At 46.8% G+C, this 17,967-nt stretch overlaps 1 protein-coding gene across 1 annotated transcript; it reads right to left on the reverse strand.

The window, feature by feature from the left end:
• Positions 1-2,514: 2,514 nt before the first annotated feature.
• Znf599 (zinc finger protein 599) lies at positions 2,515-17,375 on the reverse strand. Its single transcript, XM_052761831.1, has 4 exons — positions 17,137-17,375; positions 7,677-7,803; positions 5,917-6,012; positions 2,515-4,675 (listed from the first exon to the last, which is right to left on the reverse strand). The coding sequence occupies exons 1-4, from the start codon at positions 17,152-17,154 to the stop codon at positions 3,084-3,086; spliced, it is 1,833 nt and encodes a 610-aa protein (XP_052617791.1). The 5' UTR covers positions 17,155-17,375; the 3' UTR covers positions 2,515-3,083.
• Between the last annotated feature and the right edge of the window lie 592 nt (positions 17,376-17,967).

Here is a 17,967-nt window from a genome sequence, read left to right on the forward strand (position 1 = left end):
TTATGTACATTTTCAAAGTCATATACAGATATAATTTAGATAGATGTTTTTCAAACACTTCAAAGACCTAGAGAATATGGCATTTAAAATATTTTAATAACATAAGGCTTTTTAATACAGTGAGACATGTCTGTTCCTGGCAGCACCGATCTACTTCAGAGAAGATGATGGGGATCAAAGAAACGCCATATGGAGTTTGCTTTTGTTATGACAAAAGTTAGCCACGTGGGCAAAGAAACTGCCCTTGCCCAAACTGCTGACAGTTACTGTCCAAATTTGACAGCAGGACACAAGAAAAGCGACTGCCAAAATTTGCCAAGACAAGGTCCTTCAAAATTTCCTGCTTCTGAGAAAAGTCTGTCAGATATACTAAGCCTATGGGCCAAAGATGGATACTCCGTACTTACAGAGAAACCTTGGGTGACTGCCCAGGCAGCCAGGTGTTTCTATCATTTCTCACATTTTTTGGAAGTCGCTTGCCTGCACTTCCTGTTACGCAGGCAATATTATTTCCTCAGGTATTTGATGGAGTTGAAGACTAGATAGTTATAGTTTTCCTTAATTATGATAAAAGGTAAATTAGATATGAAACTTTAGACTCAGCAAGATAGAAAATTGAGTGTTTGATTTTGTCAAGTACAAATAGACTAGGTATTGTAATTATAATTATTGCTTGATAACTTTTTTTTTTGTAATTTTACTATGTTAAATTAGAAACCTTCCTTTTTGATTAGACAGAAAGGGGGAAATGCTGTGGGATGGTCCTTCTGTAAGCTGTGAATGTGTTGCTCTCATTGGGTGTTTTGGCCTATGGCAAGGCAGGATAAGGTTAGGTAGAACAGTCAAACAGAGAATTTGGAAGAAGGGGGTGGAGTTGAGAGAGAGGTGAGCCAGTCACCCAAGAAGCAAGATGCCAGAGGACCAGTAAAGCCATGGCATGTGGCAATACATAGATTAATAGAGATTAATTTAAATGTAAGAGCTAGTTAGTAGTAAGCCTGAGCTGTTGGCCAAGCATTTATAATTAAAGTATTTGGGACTGGGTGGTTGGGACAGAAAACTCTGCCTCCGTTTACAACTGTCTTCCTCTTATGCCACTTCATGGCCCTCTCTCTCAAGCCAAAGGTAAGAGGTTGAATCACAGGTAATGCTTTCCAATCACACACCCTGTCGCTCCAACAAATTAGAATTTTAATGAGTTATTTACTTTGGCTTCAAGTTTTAGGAGTATATTTGTATGGCTGTATTGTACAGTACAGCCCTGTAGTCAATACTATTTCCTGTTCATAACTGCTAAACGCATGTACTGTGCTTGCATGTATTTAACATATTAGCTCACAATGTACTTGAGTCCATTACATTAAAAAAGCATAATTATCATTATTAGAAAGAACAGTAATTATAAATATATTAACATACATATATACTAGTATGGTGTGTTTAAATAGAAAAAGCTTAGCTATTGATTGGCTGATGAAAAGGTTTAGTTACCAGAGGTGTATAAGAATAGAGTCTGAGCTGGGTGGTGGTGGTGAAGGTCTTTAATCCCAGCCTGGTTTATAGAGCAAATTTTAAGACAGTCAGGGATACACAGAGAAACCCTCTCTCGGGGGGGGGGGGGGGGGAATACAGCCTCAGTTTTCCCTGGCAACAGTGGTTCAGTACTGAAATTGGTAAACTGTAAATTCTAAGACTAGAACTATCACAAATAAGAATTCACTACATGTGGGAGCCCACAACTGACTCAGTTTCCCAGTTTGAATCTGAAGTCTATTCTGAGTCAGTAGAGTTCAAGCTTGCTTGCTCCAGGGTTGTGAGAAAGTTCTGATTAGCCCACAGAGTCTCCTTGAAGGGCTGTGAGAAAGTCCTGATTAGCCCACAGGAAGGAACACACTATCTAACTAGATGCAGGCTGCTGATGCCAGCCGGAGGTACATTGAGATAGAAAATGAAACTCCCTGCTCCTTGACACAAGGCAGGATAGATAGTGGTTGAATGCCTGTGCTGTGCACTGTTCTACCTCTGTCCTTCAAGACTGTATATAAACTGGCTGTGAAATAAACTCGGGGCTGTCCGGCATTGACCGGCAGACCTCTCCACTCTTTTCTGTCCTCTTCATTGTCTCTACCATCCACACATCCTCACCCAGCTACTCAGCTGACTGTCGGCAGACTCCGACAGCTACAAATATAAAGATGCATGTATATGAGTACTTATGACTCAGGCCTTTCTATTTGTCACACTACTTGCACTTCTCAAGGACAAAAATCAGGGTTTATTTATAATAAATGTTGGCAAGGTGGCCAGTGAGATGGCTCAGTGGTAAAGGCACTGGCCACCCAAGTAGGACAGCCCAAGTTCAATTTCCTGGCAAGTATCATCTGACTTCCACATGTGCACAGTGGCACACACCAACAAAAGGAAACACAACAAAACAAACAAAATTAGCTCCTATAATCAAAACCATAGAAGAAAAAATATTTGGGCGACGGAAAAGAATATGATCAAAACACATTGTATGGAAAAATTTTATTAAAAAAGAAAAAGAACTGCTGGTATAGTGCTCCTAATGGTGCAGCTCTCTGGGAGTGTGAAAACACATGGGGTGAGGTCTTTTAGATCTCTCATGCTACCATGACAATTTCACTGCTTCCTAGGGAAATCGGAGAGGTCATGCATGCATACATTTTTTCACCTTTGCTCATTTGTCTCCTCCTTTTTCCTTGCTGCTTTAAAATACCCAAGTTAGATTTGCTGTATAAATAAAAGGATGATTGCTGCTGACATTTACCTAAATGCCTAGCAAAACTGGGTTTTACTCCGGACAATTCTCAGATACTGTGCAAAGCTTAGGCTGGGCTGATTTTTAATACATAATTCTTTAGATGACAAATGATGATGTGCCACAAAAAGCTGTTATAGGGATGACAATCGTGTCTCTTCAGTATGAATTTCCAGAAACTAAATTATCTCTCTGGCCATAAGATTTTCCCTGATAGTAACACTGAAAAGTATTTTGCTAGCATGTGATATTCAGGTGTGGATGGAAGTGAACACAAGTGCAAAAGACTGTTCTGTATCTTTTAAACCCTGCTATGGGTCTTTCGGTGCTGAATGAAGGAAGAATTATGGCTGAAGGCTTTTCCACATTCACTGCACTCAAAGGGTTTTTCTCCTGTGTGAGTTCTCATGTGCCTAATTAAGGCAAAAGTGTCGTAAAAAGCCTTCTCACATACTGTGCACTCGAAGGGTTTCTCTCCAGTATGGATCCTACTGTGCCGAAGAAAATTTGCAGGTTGAGTGAAGGCTTTCCCACATTCTCTGCAAACATAAGGCTTCTCTCCAGTGTGAATTCTCATGTGTCGGATGAAGGAAGAATGATAGTAAAAGGCTTTTGCACATTCTTTGCATTCCAAGGGTTTCACTCCACTGTGGGTTCTAGTGTGTCGGATAAAAACTGAGTGGTGGGTGAAGGCCTTTCCACATTCACTGCATTCATAGGGCTTCTCACCAGTGTGAAGCCGCATGTGCTGAATCAGAGAAGAGGTGTCACAAAAGGCCCTTCCACACTCTTTGCACTCAAAGGGTTTTTCCCCAGTATGTGTCCTCTTATGCCTGACAAAAGTGGAGCGCTGGGTGAAGGCCTTTCCACACTCACTGCACTCGTATGGCTTCTCTCCAGTGTGGATTCTCATGTGCTGAGCGAAGGACGAACTGACACAAAAAGCTTTCCCACATTCTTTGCACACAAAGGGCTTTTCCCCCGTGTGCGTCATATTGTGGTGGAGAAATGTGGAGTGGTGAGTGAATGCTCGGCCACAGTCTTTGCACTCGTAAGGCTTCTCTCCAGTATGGGTTCTCCTGTGTTTCACAAAAGTAGAGGAGTGAGTAAACGACCTCCCACACTGGCTGCACTCATACAGCTTCTTTCCAGTGTGAATCCTCATGTGCTGAGCAAGTGAAGAGCTGTAGTAAAAAGCTTTCCCACATTCTTTGCACAGGAAAGGCTTTTCTGTAGAGTGGGTCATCTTGTGCTGGATGAAAGTGGAGCGGTGGGAGAAGGTTTTCCCACATTCTTTGCACTCATAGGGTTTATCTCCAGTGTGGAGCCGCTGGTGCTCAGTGAGGTGAGAACTGCGTCTGACGGCCTTCCCACAGTCGATGCACTTATGTAGTTTCTTCCCAGTATCAATCCTCATATGCTGAATAAAGTCAGCCATGTGATGACAGATTTTCCCACACTCACTGCACTCATGAGGCTTTATTCCAGCATGAATCTGCTGATGCCACACTAAGGTCCAATTATTCCTAAACACTTTCCCACAATCTTTACATTGATAAAGACTCACTACATCAACTGCAGGCTCTTTTTCGGGTCTTTGGGAATTATGTTCATGAGCAGAATCTCGTGGAGTAGCTTGTGCCTGTAAGACTCGTAAACAGAGACCATCATCTGTCTCCAGAGCATCATGTTTATGACTCAGCTTCCCAGGGCATGTCTCCTTGGAAGAGTCTGTTGTCCTTGTGTCCCCACCTGGCATTTCTGACCATGGTTCTTTATCCTTGGTCTGCCCTAACTTGGAGTCCTCTGAGGATCTCTGTGATAGTTGTTCTTGGAAACAGAAAGTCAGCTGAGCAGTGGGCTTTGAGGCATCATCAGATTTTGCTTCTTCATCTAAAGGAAATCCAACAAGAACAGGTGTCTATTTATTAGTAAACAGAACCAAACAAACACTAATGTAGCAGAAGATGAAAATATTGCCTCTGAAGGTTATTATTGCATTCACTTATGTCTTAAAACCGTGTTTGTACGTTCTTTTTCATTCACTCATGCTTGGGCTCTTAGTGTCTTTCAGTGGAAACCTAGGAGGAAAAGCTGGGATAGAGGAGAGAGAACCATGAGCCCAGAGGTCACTCCAAACTCCAGAATGGGGGAGGTATGCAAAGCAATGGGTATAATGTGTACAGTCAATGTGGTATAAGGAAGTATCATAATGCTATGACAACAGAGAGAAGTTGTGCCTAATTCGGCCTGGATGGAAGGCCAAAAGAGATCAGCAGAGGATATGCAGGAATACTGGTATATGATCCTATTTCCAAGGGAGAATAAGAGTTACCAAGTAGAAGAACTGAGGGATGAGATTGGGGGAGAGAGACAGACATTGTAGTAAGTGAGGACAAAGTACAAAGGTTTGACAGAATTCTGAACACCAAGAAAACGTGAAGGTGAGAATTATGGAAATGAGGAAGTAGACAGGTAGAGACAGAGAACACACACTGTCAGGATTCTGGCAGGTGCAAGAATGAAGGAGGGTGAGAAGCACAGCCATGCCGGGTCTGCTATGTGAATTATGTGAACAGAACAGACACAAAGCCAATAGCATCTATATGAATCAGTGACATAACATACAGGTAAGTCTGGACATTAGGAACAACAGTAAGGATCTATAGGAAAAGAGGTTAAAAGTACAATGTTAACTCTCCCAGAACTCATCTATAAATGCAATATAATTCCATCTCCCCTCACCAGAGTAGCTATCATCCAGGCTACAAACAAGAGCAAATGCTCATGAGGACATGGTCAATATACTGCGGTTGAGATGTGAATCAGCGCCAACACTATGGAGATCAGACTGGAGTTTTCTCAAAAACACTGAGAACAGGACTGACGTATGATCCAGCTACACCTCTCCTGGCTTTACCCAAAGGTGTCTAAGTCAGCACAGCACAGAGACAAACACCTGCACAACCACCTCCGCATCACTATTGACACGGCTAAGTTGTCTGAGTAAGGGCAGAGTGTGAGGTGGGTGTGAGGTCAGGGGACCACAGGGGAGTGCCCCACGATCTGACCAACCGACACCCACCAGGCTGTGGCATCAGCACAGCTGCCCTCGGTGCCCCACAGCCACCTACCTGTGCATGTGCACTGGGAGAGGCCCCTCTTCACTGCCCACACTCCCTGCCAATGTTCCTGGAGGTAGATCAGCTCTGGCTTGGGAACACGATGCCCTGGCATGAGAAAAACACAAAGCAGCATTTATAGGTAAGGACAGAAGTAAAAACTCATGTTTACAGGAGTGCATAGCTCACTGCCAGAAACCAGGGAGGGAGACACAACCCCTGCCTTGGAAGACATTCTCTGTCGATCTGAGTCAGAAGCTCTCCACCTGCTTGGAGAGCACACTTCCCTAGCAGGGCCTGCTTTCAAACCCAAATAAAATCAAAAGATGTTTTTGGCCATAAGCACCCAGCACTTGGGTTCCAAAGCCCCCCTGTAATTGTGGTGTTCAAGGCAGGCTTACTGCTCCAGCTGGACCTGCCTCACCCGGTACCCCTCCCAGGGCCAGCCTGAGGACCCCGAGCAGCAGGGAATATGGCAGGAGAACTGGGTTGGCTGCTGGCCATGCAGGAGCCAGGGGCACCTCTGGGCATCTAAGCAGGTGGAGTCATACACTTGGCTTACAGGATGCATTTAGTATGACAAGACATGTTTCCAAATGTGAAGGCTTACAAAGAGAAGCTGAGTAGCCATGGGAAAGTCACTGGAAAATCCCACACGGCAGACAGAACACGGCAAAGGTTCACTGACAGCTGCCACATGCCTTGCATGGAGCTTAGTGGTGGGACCATGGGGGCGGAGCACTGAACCTCCCTTCATTGAGCTCCTTGTCCTCAGGGACTCTGCTTTGCTGGTTCCCACATCCAGAGTGCTGTTCCTGGTACACTTCCTCCAACTAAGCACAAACCAACAGAGTTTACTCCACTGTGGACACAAGGCTACAGAGCCCCAAAACCATCTGAACGTCTGGGGAAAGGGAGACCTGGTGGGCTTCCACTCTGTTGCCACTCTGCAGGAAGGGAAAAGGGTTTAGGGGAAGACACTGGGTTTGAGTGTTATGTAGACTCTGTAGCACTGGGACAGTCCAAGATCTGTTCTGGGCACAGCCGAGACACTGGTTCACTTGCTGTGCAGGTGTTACTAAAGGGCTACACTAAAAATGAAACCATCTGAATAATGGCATGAAGTTGGCAAGCTCATAATCCCCGCTCAAGGCTGGGCCTGGGAGGTGATTTCTTTTCTGCACGAGTGGAGGACTCAACAATAAGCTGCCACTTTGCCCAGGCCTTGGGATATATGTGTCAATAATGGAGGCGGCAGGAACTAAAGAAGTCACTTAGCTGAGGCTGTGCTGCTTCGAGACACCAAAAGTGCCGGGGACAAACATCTTATTGCCTGTCTGAAGAATCCTTGTCTTTTCTGGGGGGCGGGCAGAGGATATCCCGTATGTCTTTAACTCGCTACATAGCCATGCTGCCCTTGGGCTTTTGGCCTCTCGTTTGCCTGGATCACAGCTGGATCAACCTCTTGGGAGAGCCCCACCCCGGTGGGCCCTGCTGACTGGGCTGTGACGCCATCTCCCTCAACCCTGCTGAGCCGGTCACCTTCCCATCTGCGGGGATGTGGAATAAGGACATCTGCCTGCCTGCCTGACAGTGATGAGGACTGTGTTTCTTACATAATGATCCCTGATGTAAACACCGAGCACGAAGCTGTCATATCCCTGTAAGCTGAGGCTGAAGGAAGTGGGTGGTGACCTCAATCAGCAATGCCTACAGAGGGTACAATGAAAGCAGCTTTAAGCTCTGCACGCGGAAGAGAAATGGATCCTTACCCAGTGAGACCAGAAGCCCACAGGTCTCCATCATCACCTCCTGGTACAGTGTCCTCTGAGCCAGGTCCAGATGACCCCATTCCTCCACAGTGAAGGTCACGGCCACATCTTCAAATGAAACCAAGGCCTAGGATAATAAACAGAGGTGGTTGGGTGGCTGTGTGGATCACATGTAAGACTGGAGCCTGTTCCCTCATTATGAGCAAGAATGCAGAGACAAAGCCTGAACTGCACATCTTCTCCTAAGGACCTGGCCTGGTACAGAGGCTCAAGATGGAGGTGCCTTTGACAGATTCCGAAGATATGGGAGAGAGAAGCCTCCTGTGTAGGAAGCCGCTGGAGAAGGAAACAAAACAATGTGTGATGGTGAACACCCAATGGTGAGCTGTGATGTTAGAAGAGCTGGGCTTAGGGAGCCAGGGCTGAGGACACTGTAATTCCAACAGTAATCACCACCTCAGCTGCTGAGCTTCACTGGTTTGCACAGCCTGACCAGAGCCCACACACAGAGAAACCTTGTCTCAAACAAACAAACAAACAAAGGGTAAACAAAGGCAAGGCTGGTGTTTGCTGCTCCAGTGGGCGGTGTGAACCTGGGAAAGCAGGGCCTAAAACTCGTGGGACAGCCAGCTTTATTCGGAGCATCAGACAATTTATACTCTGAGGGTTAAGAAGAGTCACCTGAGTAAAGTGTGCAGTCACAAGGACAGGCTGCACGTGGCAAAAACATGTCTTTCCATAGAAGCACATGAACAACAGCTGAAGTTAACTCACTCCTATCTGCTACACCTGGCAGGGGCATGAAGACACATTCCAAGAACAGTTCTGTGTTTTGAAGAAACTGAGGTCACAAGACTCTTGTTTCCTTGGAGCTGTCTCACAAGCACTCAGAATTCTCTTCACACGACTCCATTCTTGGACCGTGATCCAACAGGCTGGGAAGATGGCTGTGGGTGAAGGGTTTGGGGCGTAAGGGCAGGATTTCTGATTCCAGTACCCATGTATATGCTGGGTGGCAGAGGATCTCCAGAGCAAGATGGCTAGCTTGATGAGCCAGAAAGTGTGCTCTGTATTCAACTGGGAGACACTGCCTCAATTAATCAATTAATCAGGTGCACAGCAGTTGATGCCAGACATCAGCCTAAGGTATCACAGACACACGTACACAGGCATGGCTGGATCAACCTCTTAGAGAGTCTCCCATCCTGGTGGGCCCTGCTGGCTAGACTGTGAAGACATCTCACTCAACCCTGCTGAGCTGGTCACCTTCCTTCTGTGGGGATGTAACTGCCTGAATGGCAGAGATGAGAGGGACTGTATTTCTTCCATAATAATCCCTGGTGGAGACACCAAGAAACCAAACATGAGAATGTCAGATCACAGAAAGCTGAGGCTGCAGGAAGATGTCCATATACACCGACAGACCGACAGACAGACAGACAGTCAGACACACACACACACACACACACACACACACACACACACACACACACACACCCCTGCTTCTGCCTTCTGAGTGCTGGGATTAAAGGCATGAGTCACTATGTGTGCCGGCTAGAGTCATTTTGGAAGAGGGAACCCCAATTGAGAAAACCCCTCCATAGGATCAGCGTCTACGCAAGCCTGTGGGGCATTTTCTTGATTGATGACTTATGCAGGAGGACCCAACCCTCCTACTGTGGGTGGTGCTACCTCTGGGCAGGTGGTCCTGAGGTGTATAGGAAACCAAACTGAGCAAGCCAATAAGCAGCCCTCCTCCATAGCTTCTGCATCAGTTCCTACCTCCAGTTTCCTGCCTTAAGTTCCTGCCCTGACTTCCCTGGATTGATGGACTACAAGCTACAAGATAAAATAAACCCTTTCCTCCCCAAGTTGCTTTTAGTCATGGTGTTTTACCATGGCAATAGAAGCCCCAAGACACCATGCCTGGTTCACACTGCTTTGTTTGTTTTTAACGAGCCATTATTCACACACTTCCCTAAGATTACTTATATATCTGGTAACCAAGTGACCAAGGACAATGGCCACCATGGCTCTATGAACATGGGTAGCAACCTGGAGCATGATGTCTGTCTTGGGCAAGGATGCGGCATAGGTAAGGATTTGCCAGCCACAATCTCACCTTCCTTAGAAACATGTGCGCAACTTATGAAAGCCCATGACCCCCAAGGTCCTCTTTTGTTTCCTTGAAAAAAGCCTTTTTCTATGAGGTACCGCAGCCTGGAAGGATCCCTGGAGTCTCCATCATGTCCATGCTTAGAGTGAAAACCTTGCAAAGTGTCCTTTGGGTGTCACTCATAGACTTCCCTACCCTGCTGTGGGTTACTGGCTGAGACGGTTTCCTGTCTACTTGTGAAGCACACTGGTGACAGGGTCCTTTAAGGGCCAGCCTTCAAGTCCTCTTTCAGGGTTCAATCAAGGCGCTACAACAAGCAAGATCTAAAGGATCTGAGGGCGAAGGAATGAATCCGCTCACACCAAACTTCTTTACTTTCTTTATTCTTCCATGTTGTTCTTCATCTACTACAAGGGTACCAGCTTATACACACTTACAATCAGCAAGTTTTTTGGCAATGCAAGGTACAAGGCTTGAGTTTCTCAGGGTCATAAAGAAGGGAGATAAGATTTTCACACAGGGCAATACCTGTCAGCTTCTTTTATGGCACAAGGTAGGAGTGGTTAGTGGTTAGTGGAAGTTTCCCCATGAGGTCAACAAGACAGTAAATCAACAAAGGAATCTAAGAGGGAATCCATGTGCTTAACTACATTCCTAAGTGTGGCTAGATAACAAGCTAAAAGTCTATAATCAGTCTATAGTCACAAATAAGGTAAAAACTGCCTTTTTCTCCCTGCACTGCTTCTATCCAAGCAGCATGAGCACCGCTTTCCCAGTGGGTGGAGGGAGTGTCTGCTAACTAGGCAACCTCTGTAAGCAACAGAGGAATACTTATAGTGTCTGGTCCACTATAGTAATTTCACCAATTGTCAGTTGGCTTTAAAGAAACTTTCAGATCTAAAGATTACACCTTCTGCCTTAAGCAGTTAGAACAAAGGGAGGATCTAAGCCTATTTTGCTAAAGAAAGGGAACCTGGCACCTCTCTGCCACTCTGGTTATAGCAGCATTATCTCAGCGGGTCTGTGGGAAGATTATCTTCCTCCAAGACAGAGCAAATGGTTGATTACTTTTCCTGTTATCACAAGTAGTAAATCTCTAAGCTAAAATCTCATATTAATAAACCGAGGTGAAGGTAAGTACAAGGAGTTAAGAATTCATTTAAAGTTTGTAGCTTGAGTTTTCCTGCCTTGCCCACAGTCAGGACAAATCTCTCTCACCCGCCAGTCCCACAGCCGCTCAGACCCAACCAAGTAAACACAGAGACTTATATTGCTTACAAACTGTATGGCCGTGGCAGGCTTCTTGCTAACTGTTCTTATATCTTAAATTAATCCATTTCTATAAATCTATACCTTGCCACGTGGCTCGTGGCTTACCGGCATCTTCACATGCTGCTTGTCATGGCTGGCAGTGTCTCTCCAGCCTTCCGCTTCTAAGAATTCTCCTCTCTCCTTGTCCCGCCTAGACTTCCTGCCTGGCCACTGGCCAATCAGTGTTTTATTTATACAGAACAATATCCACAGCAAAAGTTAGTGCAAGGTTAGTTTGGGTCAGCACCTCTCTCATCTGCTGGCAGGGCTAGCTTATTCCCTATCTATCGAGGGCTGTGAATTAACAAATCCAGACTTGTAATTCTTTGTCCTTAGGTGTCTGTGAAAGTCTCAATTGAGATTCTTTTGCCTAGACACTAACACTGACTAAACACCTGCCAATAAAGATAACTGCAGGAAGGCAGACCTCTAAGTTTATATTGGAAAATGGAACAAAGACCTGGTTGTGAGAAACAAAGGTTTTGACTGTGTGACTACCTTCAGACATAGTTGAGGGAGGTCATCCAGATACACCAATGCACAGGGGAAATCATGCCCAATAAATGTAACAGATGGGAAGAGCTATGGCTTCTACAGCAAGAACAGCTATCTATCCAAAAGGCAGTAATTCCAAAACGTCTTGCATGATGGGTTCCTCTGACAGAATTCATGTTTTCGGTGGGTTGGCCTCCTAAATGACAGTTGAACTCTCACTGCATAATCCTGTGGCATGCAGCACACTGAGAAAGAGCAAAGCAGAACACATTCAAGGGGCAGCTTGGAAATAGATCTGAGGACTGCTGCAGCAATTTCCTGCAAAATATAACACTTGACCCTGTAGGGAAGCTCCCTATGCTCAGGAAGTAAACAACTCAAGGGTTTCAGGACGTCCCCAAAACTGACCAGATTCACTATACCCCTTGTGGTAGTTTGAATGTAATTGGCCCCCATAAGCCCCTAGGGAGTGGCACTATTAGGAAGTGTGACTTTGTTGGAGGAAGCGTGTCACTGTGGAAGCAGGCTTTGAGGTCTCACATATGCTCAAGCCACACTCAGTGTTTCAGACCATTTCCTGTTGCCTGTTGGCTCAAGATGTAGGCTCCTTCTCTACTCCATGTCTGCCTGCATGCCACCATGTCCTGCCATGATGATAACGGACTAAACCTCTGAAACTGCAAGACACTTAATCAAATATTTTCCTTTATAAGAGTTGCCATGATCATGGTGTCTCTTCACAGCAACTGAATCCCTAACTAAGACACCCTTGTCTCCTCAAGCATATGTAGGTTGTAAGGCTTGCCAAGAGACACCAACTGTTGGGCTACCTTGGAAGAGGCTCAGACCATAACAATGTCTGAAAGAGCTACACTCCAAACTGTTGAGATGCCTGCAGGTAGTGCAGTGTGCTCTAGATTTCCAGCTTTTGTGAGCTGTCACCCATGCTAGAGTGGGCTGTGGTGATACAGCTGTCTGCAGTCATTGTGCCCCAGTAAATAACCACTGCAATATTCCTGTAAATAACTTCAATAAAACTCACTGGTTCACCAGACTCGACTTTGGTTGTAGGGAAAAGGGGCTGGCTGAAAAAACCCACCCTGACCCTGGAGCCCAGAACTAGAGAAAGATGGCTCAGATCAAGGCAGAAAGAAACACAGTTTGGCTCAGATCAGAGTCATCTCTGCCCCTGGCCAACTGACCTGTGAAACCAACCAATCACAGACCAGGAAAGTAGCACCCTGGCCCTGGAGTCCAGAACCAGGGAAAGAAACACAGCCTGAGTTTGGGACCTGAGCCAGAGAAATGAACACTTTATCCCCAAATCCAGAACCAAGGAAACATGCTCTGACTCTGAAACTAGTACCAAAGAAATACTCTTGGTCCCTAGAATCCAAGTCAGTGAAAGAAATATGCCCTGGCCTTAGAATTAGTATCAAAAAGCCAAGAAAAGTCAGTGAAAGAAACACAGTTTGGCTCTGAAATCAGGGCCATCTCTGCCCCTAGCTCACTAAATAGACCAATCCTTAGGCAGAAAAAAAACTAACCAATCCCTGGTTGACTCCACCCCCAAGACATTCTATATAAACCACCCTGCCTGGTCAGTTGTGGGCTGTTCTCTCCACTCTGGTAGAAGCGGCTACTCTCCTGGACTCCTCCTTCCCAAATAAATCTCTTTCTCAAAAGAGTTTTGGGTGTGAAGATCTTCATTCCCTGGCACAGAGAAGATCCTTGCTGAGACGTCCCATAGTGGACAGAGCAAGGAGGAGCTGAACAGAAAAACCTTGCTGAGACATCCCTCAGTGGAAAGAGCAAGGGAGAGCTGAAAAAGTAACACTTTGCTCCTAAAGAGGAGATTGCTACATTTCTGCAGCAGTTTCCCCTTTTGCAGAGTGAAGCAAAAGAAGCAACATCTTAGGCTGGAGAAGCAGAGCTCTGCTAGGAAGCCCCCTTAAGTGGGGGCTGAGCAAAGCTCAGCTGTAGCGACTCTCCAGGAGAGGAGCAGGATTGCTATATCCTGGGGGGAGAACATCCCCCACCACACCAGGTATAGCCTGACTCCGGAACAGTCAGGATACCCTTCCCTGCTGAACTATCCTAGCAGCTCCAGGCCTGACTCTCCCGAACAGTCAGAATACCCTTCCCTGCTGAACTGTCCTAGCAGCTCCAGGCCTGACTCTCCCGAACAGTCAGAATACCCTTCCCTGCTGAACTGTCCTAGCAGCTCCAGGCCTGACTCTCCCGAACAGTCAGAATACCCTTCCCTGCTGAACTGTCCTAGCAGCTCCAGGCCTGACTCTCCCGAACAATCAGAATAACTTCCCTGACTTGAGGTATCCAGGATACCTCCAGGGCAGAGCTACCCTAAGCAGCCCGAGGTATCCCGGATACCTCGCCCTCTAGCTGTCAACTGTTCTAAGCAGCTACCTCACCCTCCAGGGCTGCTGTCTCATTGCAGCTCCAGCGGTTGCCTGACTCCCCAGAGTTGCAAAACTCACATTTTGGTGCCAAAATCTGGGACGAAACCCACAGAGCTGCAACAAGTTTACTTACATTGGTACTATCTTTAATTTGGTCTGTTGCCAGCTCCCTATGTGGGGTGAAGAGGCATTTGTTCACATCTCCCCAGGAGCAGTGTCACACAACAGGGTCAAAGTGACAAAAGAAGGTAAACAAGCTTGGGGCTTTTGGGCCAGCATGGCTTGAAGATTGCAACCCTGCGGGAAGGTTGAGACGCAGTCTGAGGCTGACAGACACCTGGGAGGGCAGGGTCTCACTCACTAGCCACTTACTAAATACCAACACAAAGTCCACCCTTTGTGGGAGCGCACGTTCCAGAGGTGGGGACAGACCTGCAATACTATGTTAGCAGTCAGTTGGAGACAGAGCACGGTGACAGAGCACTTGCCTTACATGTATAAGACTTGGGTTGGATCCCCAGCACTGGAACAACAGAGTTCGGCTATTAATATATGTCAGATAATTCTAAGGGCTCTGAAAACCAAAGGGGGTGAAATGAGGACAATTGAGAGAAACTTTAGATGAAGCAATCAGGGAAGGACTCTCTGAAATGACCCTGGAATTGAGTCGGGACAGAATTACAGGGACACTGTAGGAACTTGGGGAGGGAAAGACACTTGCTCATCACTCTGGAGTCTGACTGAAGCTCCTCACCAGCTAGGATCAAGAATGCAGCATAGGGCTGGAGAGATGGCTCAGTGGCTAAGACCACATGTTACTCTTGCTGAGGACCCAGGTTCAATTCCCATCATCTGAAGGGGGAAAAAAAAATCAGTAGCCCCTTTGAGCATTGGTCCCCATCTCAAGGTATCTCTTGACCGGTGACTGAACTCATGTGGAAATAGGGCTGGAATAATAAATCTAAATGTATATCCTGAACCCAGTAAAACAGGATATAGGGAGTAAAAAATTTATGGCTCTATAGATGCCCTACATCCTGTCAGCCATTAGTAATTTTACGCTTACAGTTCAGCCAATAACTTCAAAGTTGAACTACCTCACCCCTAGCTCCCTCGTCCAATCCTAGTACACTAAGATATGTAACCCACTGCTTGTAAACTTTTTCCTATACAAATCCCTTGTAATAAGTGCTCGGGGCCTTCTTCCTTTACTTGCTATAATGAAGTGTCAGCCGAGGTCCCTGCCTGGGCTGGGTTTGAATAAAGAAACCTTTTGTCTTTGCATCGGAAATCGGCTCCTTGGTGGTCTTGTTGGGGGACTCAAGATGTGGGCATAACACATCCACCTGGCAGCTGTCTGTAACTCCAGTTTCAGGGGATCTGATGCCCACTTCTGGCCGGCACGGGTAGCAGGCATACATATGGTGCACATAAATACATGTAGTCAAAACATTCACACACATAAAATGAAATAAGTACATTTTTAAAAAGAATGTGGCATTATTAACATTTGCTGTGAAGGCTGCTGGCAGTTGGCACTCCTTCCATGTAGAGGTATTTTTACGTTAAGGGAACATGCGAGGCTGAGGCCAGAACATGTGTGACCTCGGATAGGGCCTCCCTCTTCCCCCTCCAGACTCTGCCCAAGAATCTCAAACGTATCAGCTAACTCTGTTTACAGTAAAGCTGGCCCACTTTCCCTGACTGTGTGAGCCAGATTTTCACCCGTTGGACTGTAGTCCTGTCCGGTACCCCTCAGGAAGCAGCCACCATCTTATTTAGGTTTCTTAGCAACCCTTTGATGATAGTAAGTTAAATCCCACCAAAATCTTGAATGTCTTTTGTAAAAAAACAACTGCACCTTTCTCTCAGAGAAGCCCACAACCATGCTTTCTGGTGTGTCTGATCTTTGTGAAGACCCTCTCCTCCCCTCTTAAGACCCTATTAAAATGCTTTCCTTAAACCCCAACTCAGTTTCAAACCGGACTAACCCTAAAATTCTTTTCAGCATTGAAGCTGCAGGTCCTGGCGGGGCATGAGTTTGAGGTCCCTAAAGGTCCAAGGGAATTCCTCAGATTGCTGTGGGGGACAGCGGAGAGCTGTGCCTTCTGTGCCTGTACCCCACAAATGCTGACAGAGCAAGGCTAGAATGGACCGATACCGCAGGCCAGGTGAGGAAAAGTGAGGTTGTTTAGCCGTGGACTCCCGAGATGTGTCAGCAGTTAAAATGCATGGTGGATAACTGAGAGGAAAGAAGTTCAGAGCCGCAAAATCCACAGAAATGCTGGGTAGGCCTAGGGATTCGTTTATAAGTCTAGCTTCAAAAGAAGGAGACAGGTGAGCCCAGAGCAAGCTAGCTCGCAAGCCTGGCCATATCCACAAGCTCTAGGTTTGATTGAGAGACCTTGGAAGGGTGTTGGAAGATGACTCCTGATATTAAACTTGAGTATGCATGCCCACAAAAGTGTACCTGCACTTTCATACACGTGTACCAGCGTGCACGCACACACATGCGCACATACACACACACACACACACACACACACACACACACGAAAACGGAAAAAGTAGTCCTAAAAGTGATCAGGCCCATGCTGGCAGTGAACAGAGTGACATGCTGGAAAGTAACTGTGGGTCTACTGTGTATGTGCATCCCCAAAGCACCGTCATTATCGAGTATTTTAACGGATTTGCTTTGCAGTACAAGTAAAAATATGTTAAGAGGAAGACGGATTCAGTGCTGTTCGGGGGCAAGCCAAATTCGCTGTGAAGATAAACCCAGTCCCTTTGCCTGTCAGCAAAACAGCAATTCAGAGACACCCTGCTGGCTGCAGGGATGCCACCGAAGCCGCCCACAGAGTGATGCTGTCTGGGTGCTGCTGAGCACAAGACCCAAGCCACACACGTACCGGTCCAGTTCTCTCAGGAGGGAATTATTACAGACATTCCGTTACAGAACCAGGGAAGGGACGTCAAGGGCAGCGAAGCGCTGGCCCCAAGGTTAGAGCCCGACACGGGAGCCTCCTGAGGACCCCGCTGCTTCCAGATCCCAGGGCACCGACGCGGGAAGGGCTGGAGTTCTAGGATCCAGGACCCAGAGCAGGCACCCTCCACTCACCAGCGCGGGCGTCGCCATGGGGATCACGGGTGGTGAGGCCGGGAAAAGCGAGCGGCGGGCAGCGGTGCTAGGCTGCGAAGGAGCGCGCGCCTCACGCGGAAGGTGAAAGTGGATCCTCTGTCCTCGGGGTCCTTCTCGGTCGCCCCTCTGGATTCACAGGAGCCCGCTCCTTCCCAGAGCCGTGAACCGCTAGGAAGGGGCGGGCCCGGGAACCAAGAATGACACGCGGAGACCGAACGTCGGAAGTCCCGCCCCCGTGGTCCCCAAGAACGCCTACTCCGCCGTGCGTCATTTCCCAGACCGCGGCTCTGCCTTCTGGGAAATGGAGTGTTTTCTTTTTAATCCGCATCCCAGCGGCACTGGGAGCGCGCTTCCTGTTCTCTGTAAAACGGGGTGCTTTGTGAAACGTTTGTGTGGAAGGGTCATTCCTAACACTTGGTAGTCTTCTCTCCGGATGTCCTTGGGTTATTTCCCTCTGTGTTTGTCTCCATGTCCTAAAACACCCCCACCCCTGTGGGTCAATACCAATGACTTCATTTAAACTTGAATATTCTCTGTAAAGACCATCCACAAAAAAAATGACCACCTTCTACTGAGTGTTGACTTCAACATCATAGGAAACATGTGTTTTAGGGGAACGTAGTTTAACATGTAACACCTTTGATCATTCCCTCTTCTAAGGATACACATAGCTATTTGGGTCCACACTAGCTTGCAGGAATATGCTTGATTCCGATATTTTATCCATTCTGGGTCTTTTGGACCACAGTTGTGTGATCAGTCTCCCCACACAGATAGTACAAATATTATTAAGAATACTTTAAGGCCCCA

The sequence above is a fragment of the Peromyscus californicus genome, unplaced genomic scaffold, assembly GCF_007827085.1.
Source record: "Peromyscus californicus insignis strain IS unplaced genomic scaffold, ASM782708v3 Scaffold_4__1_contigs__length_199733344, whole genome shotgun sequence".
NCBI lineage: Eukaryota > Metazoa > Chordata > Mammalia > Rodentia > Cricetidae > Peromyscus > Peromyscus californicus.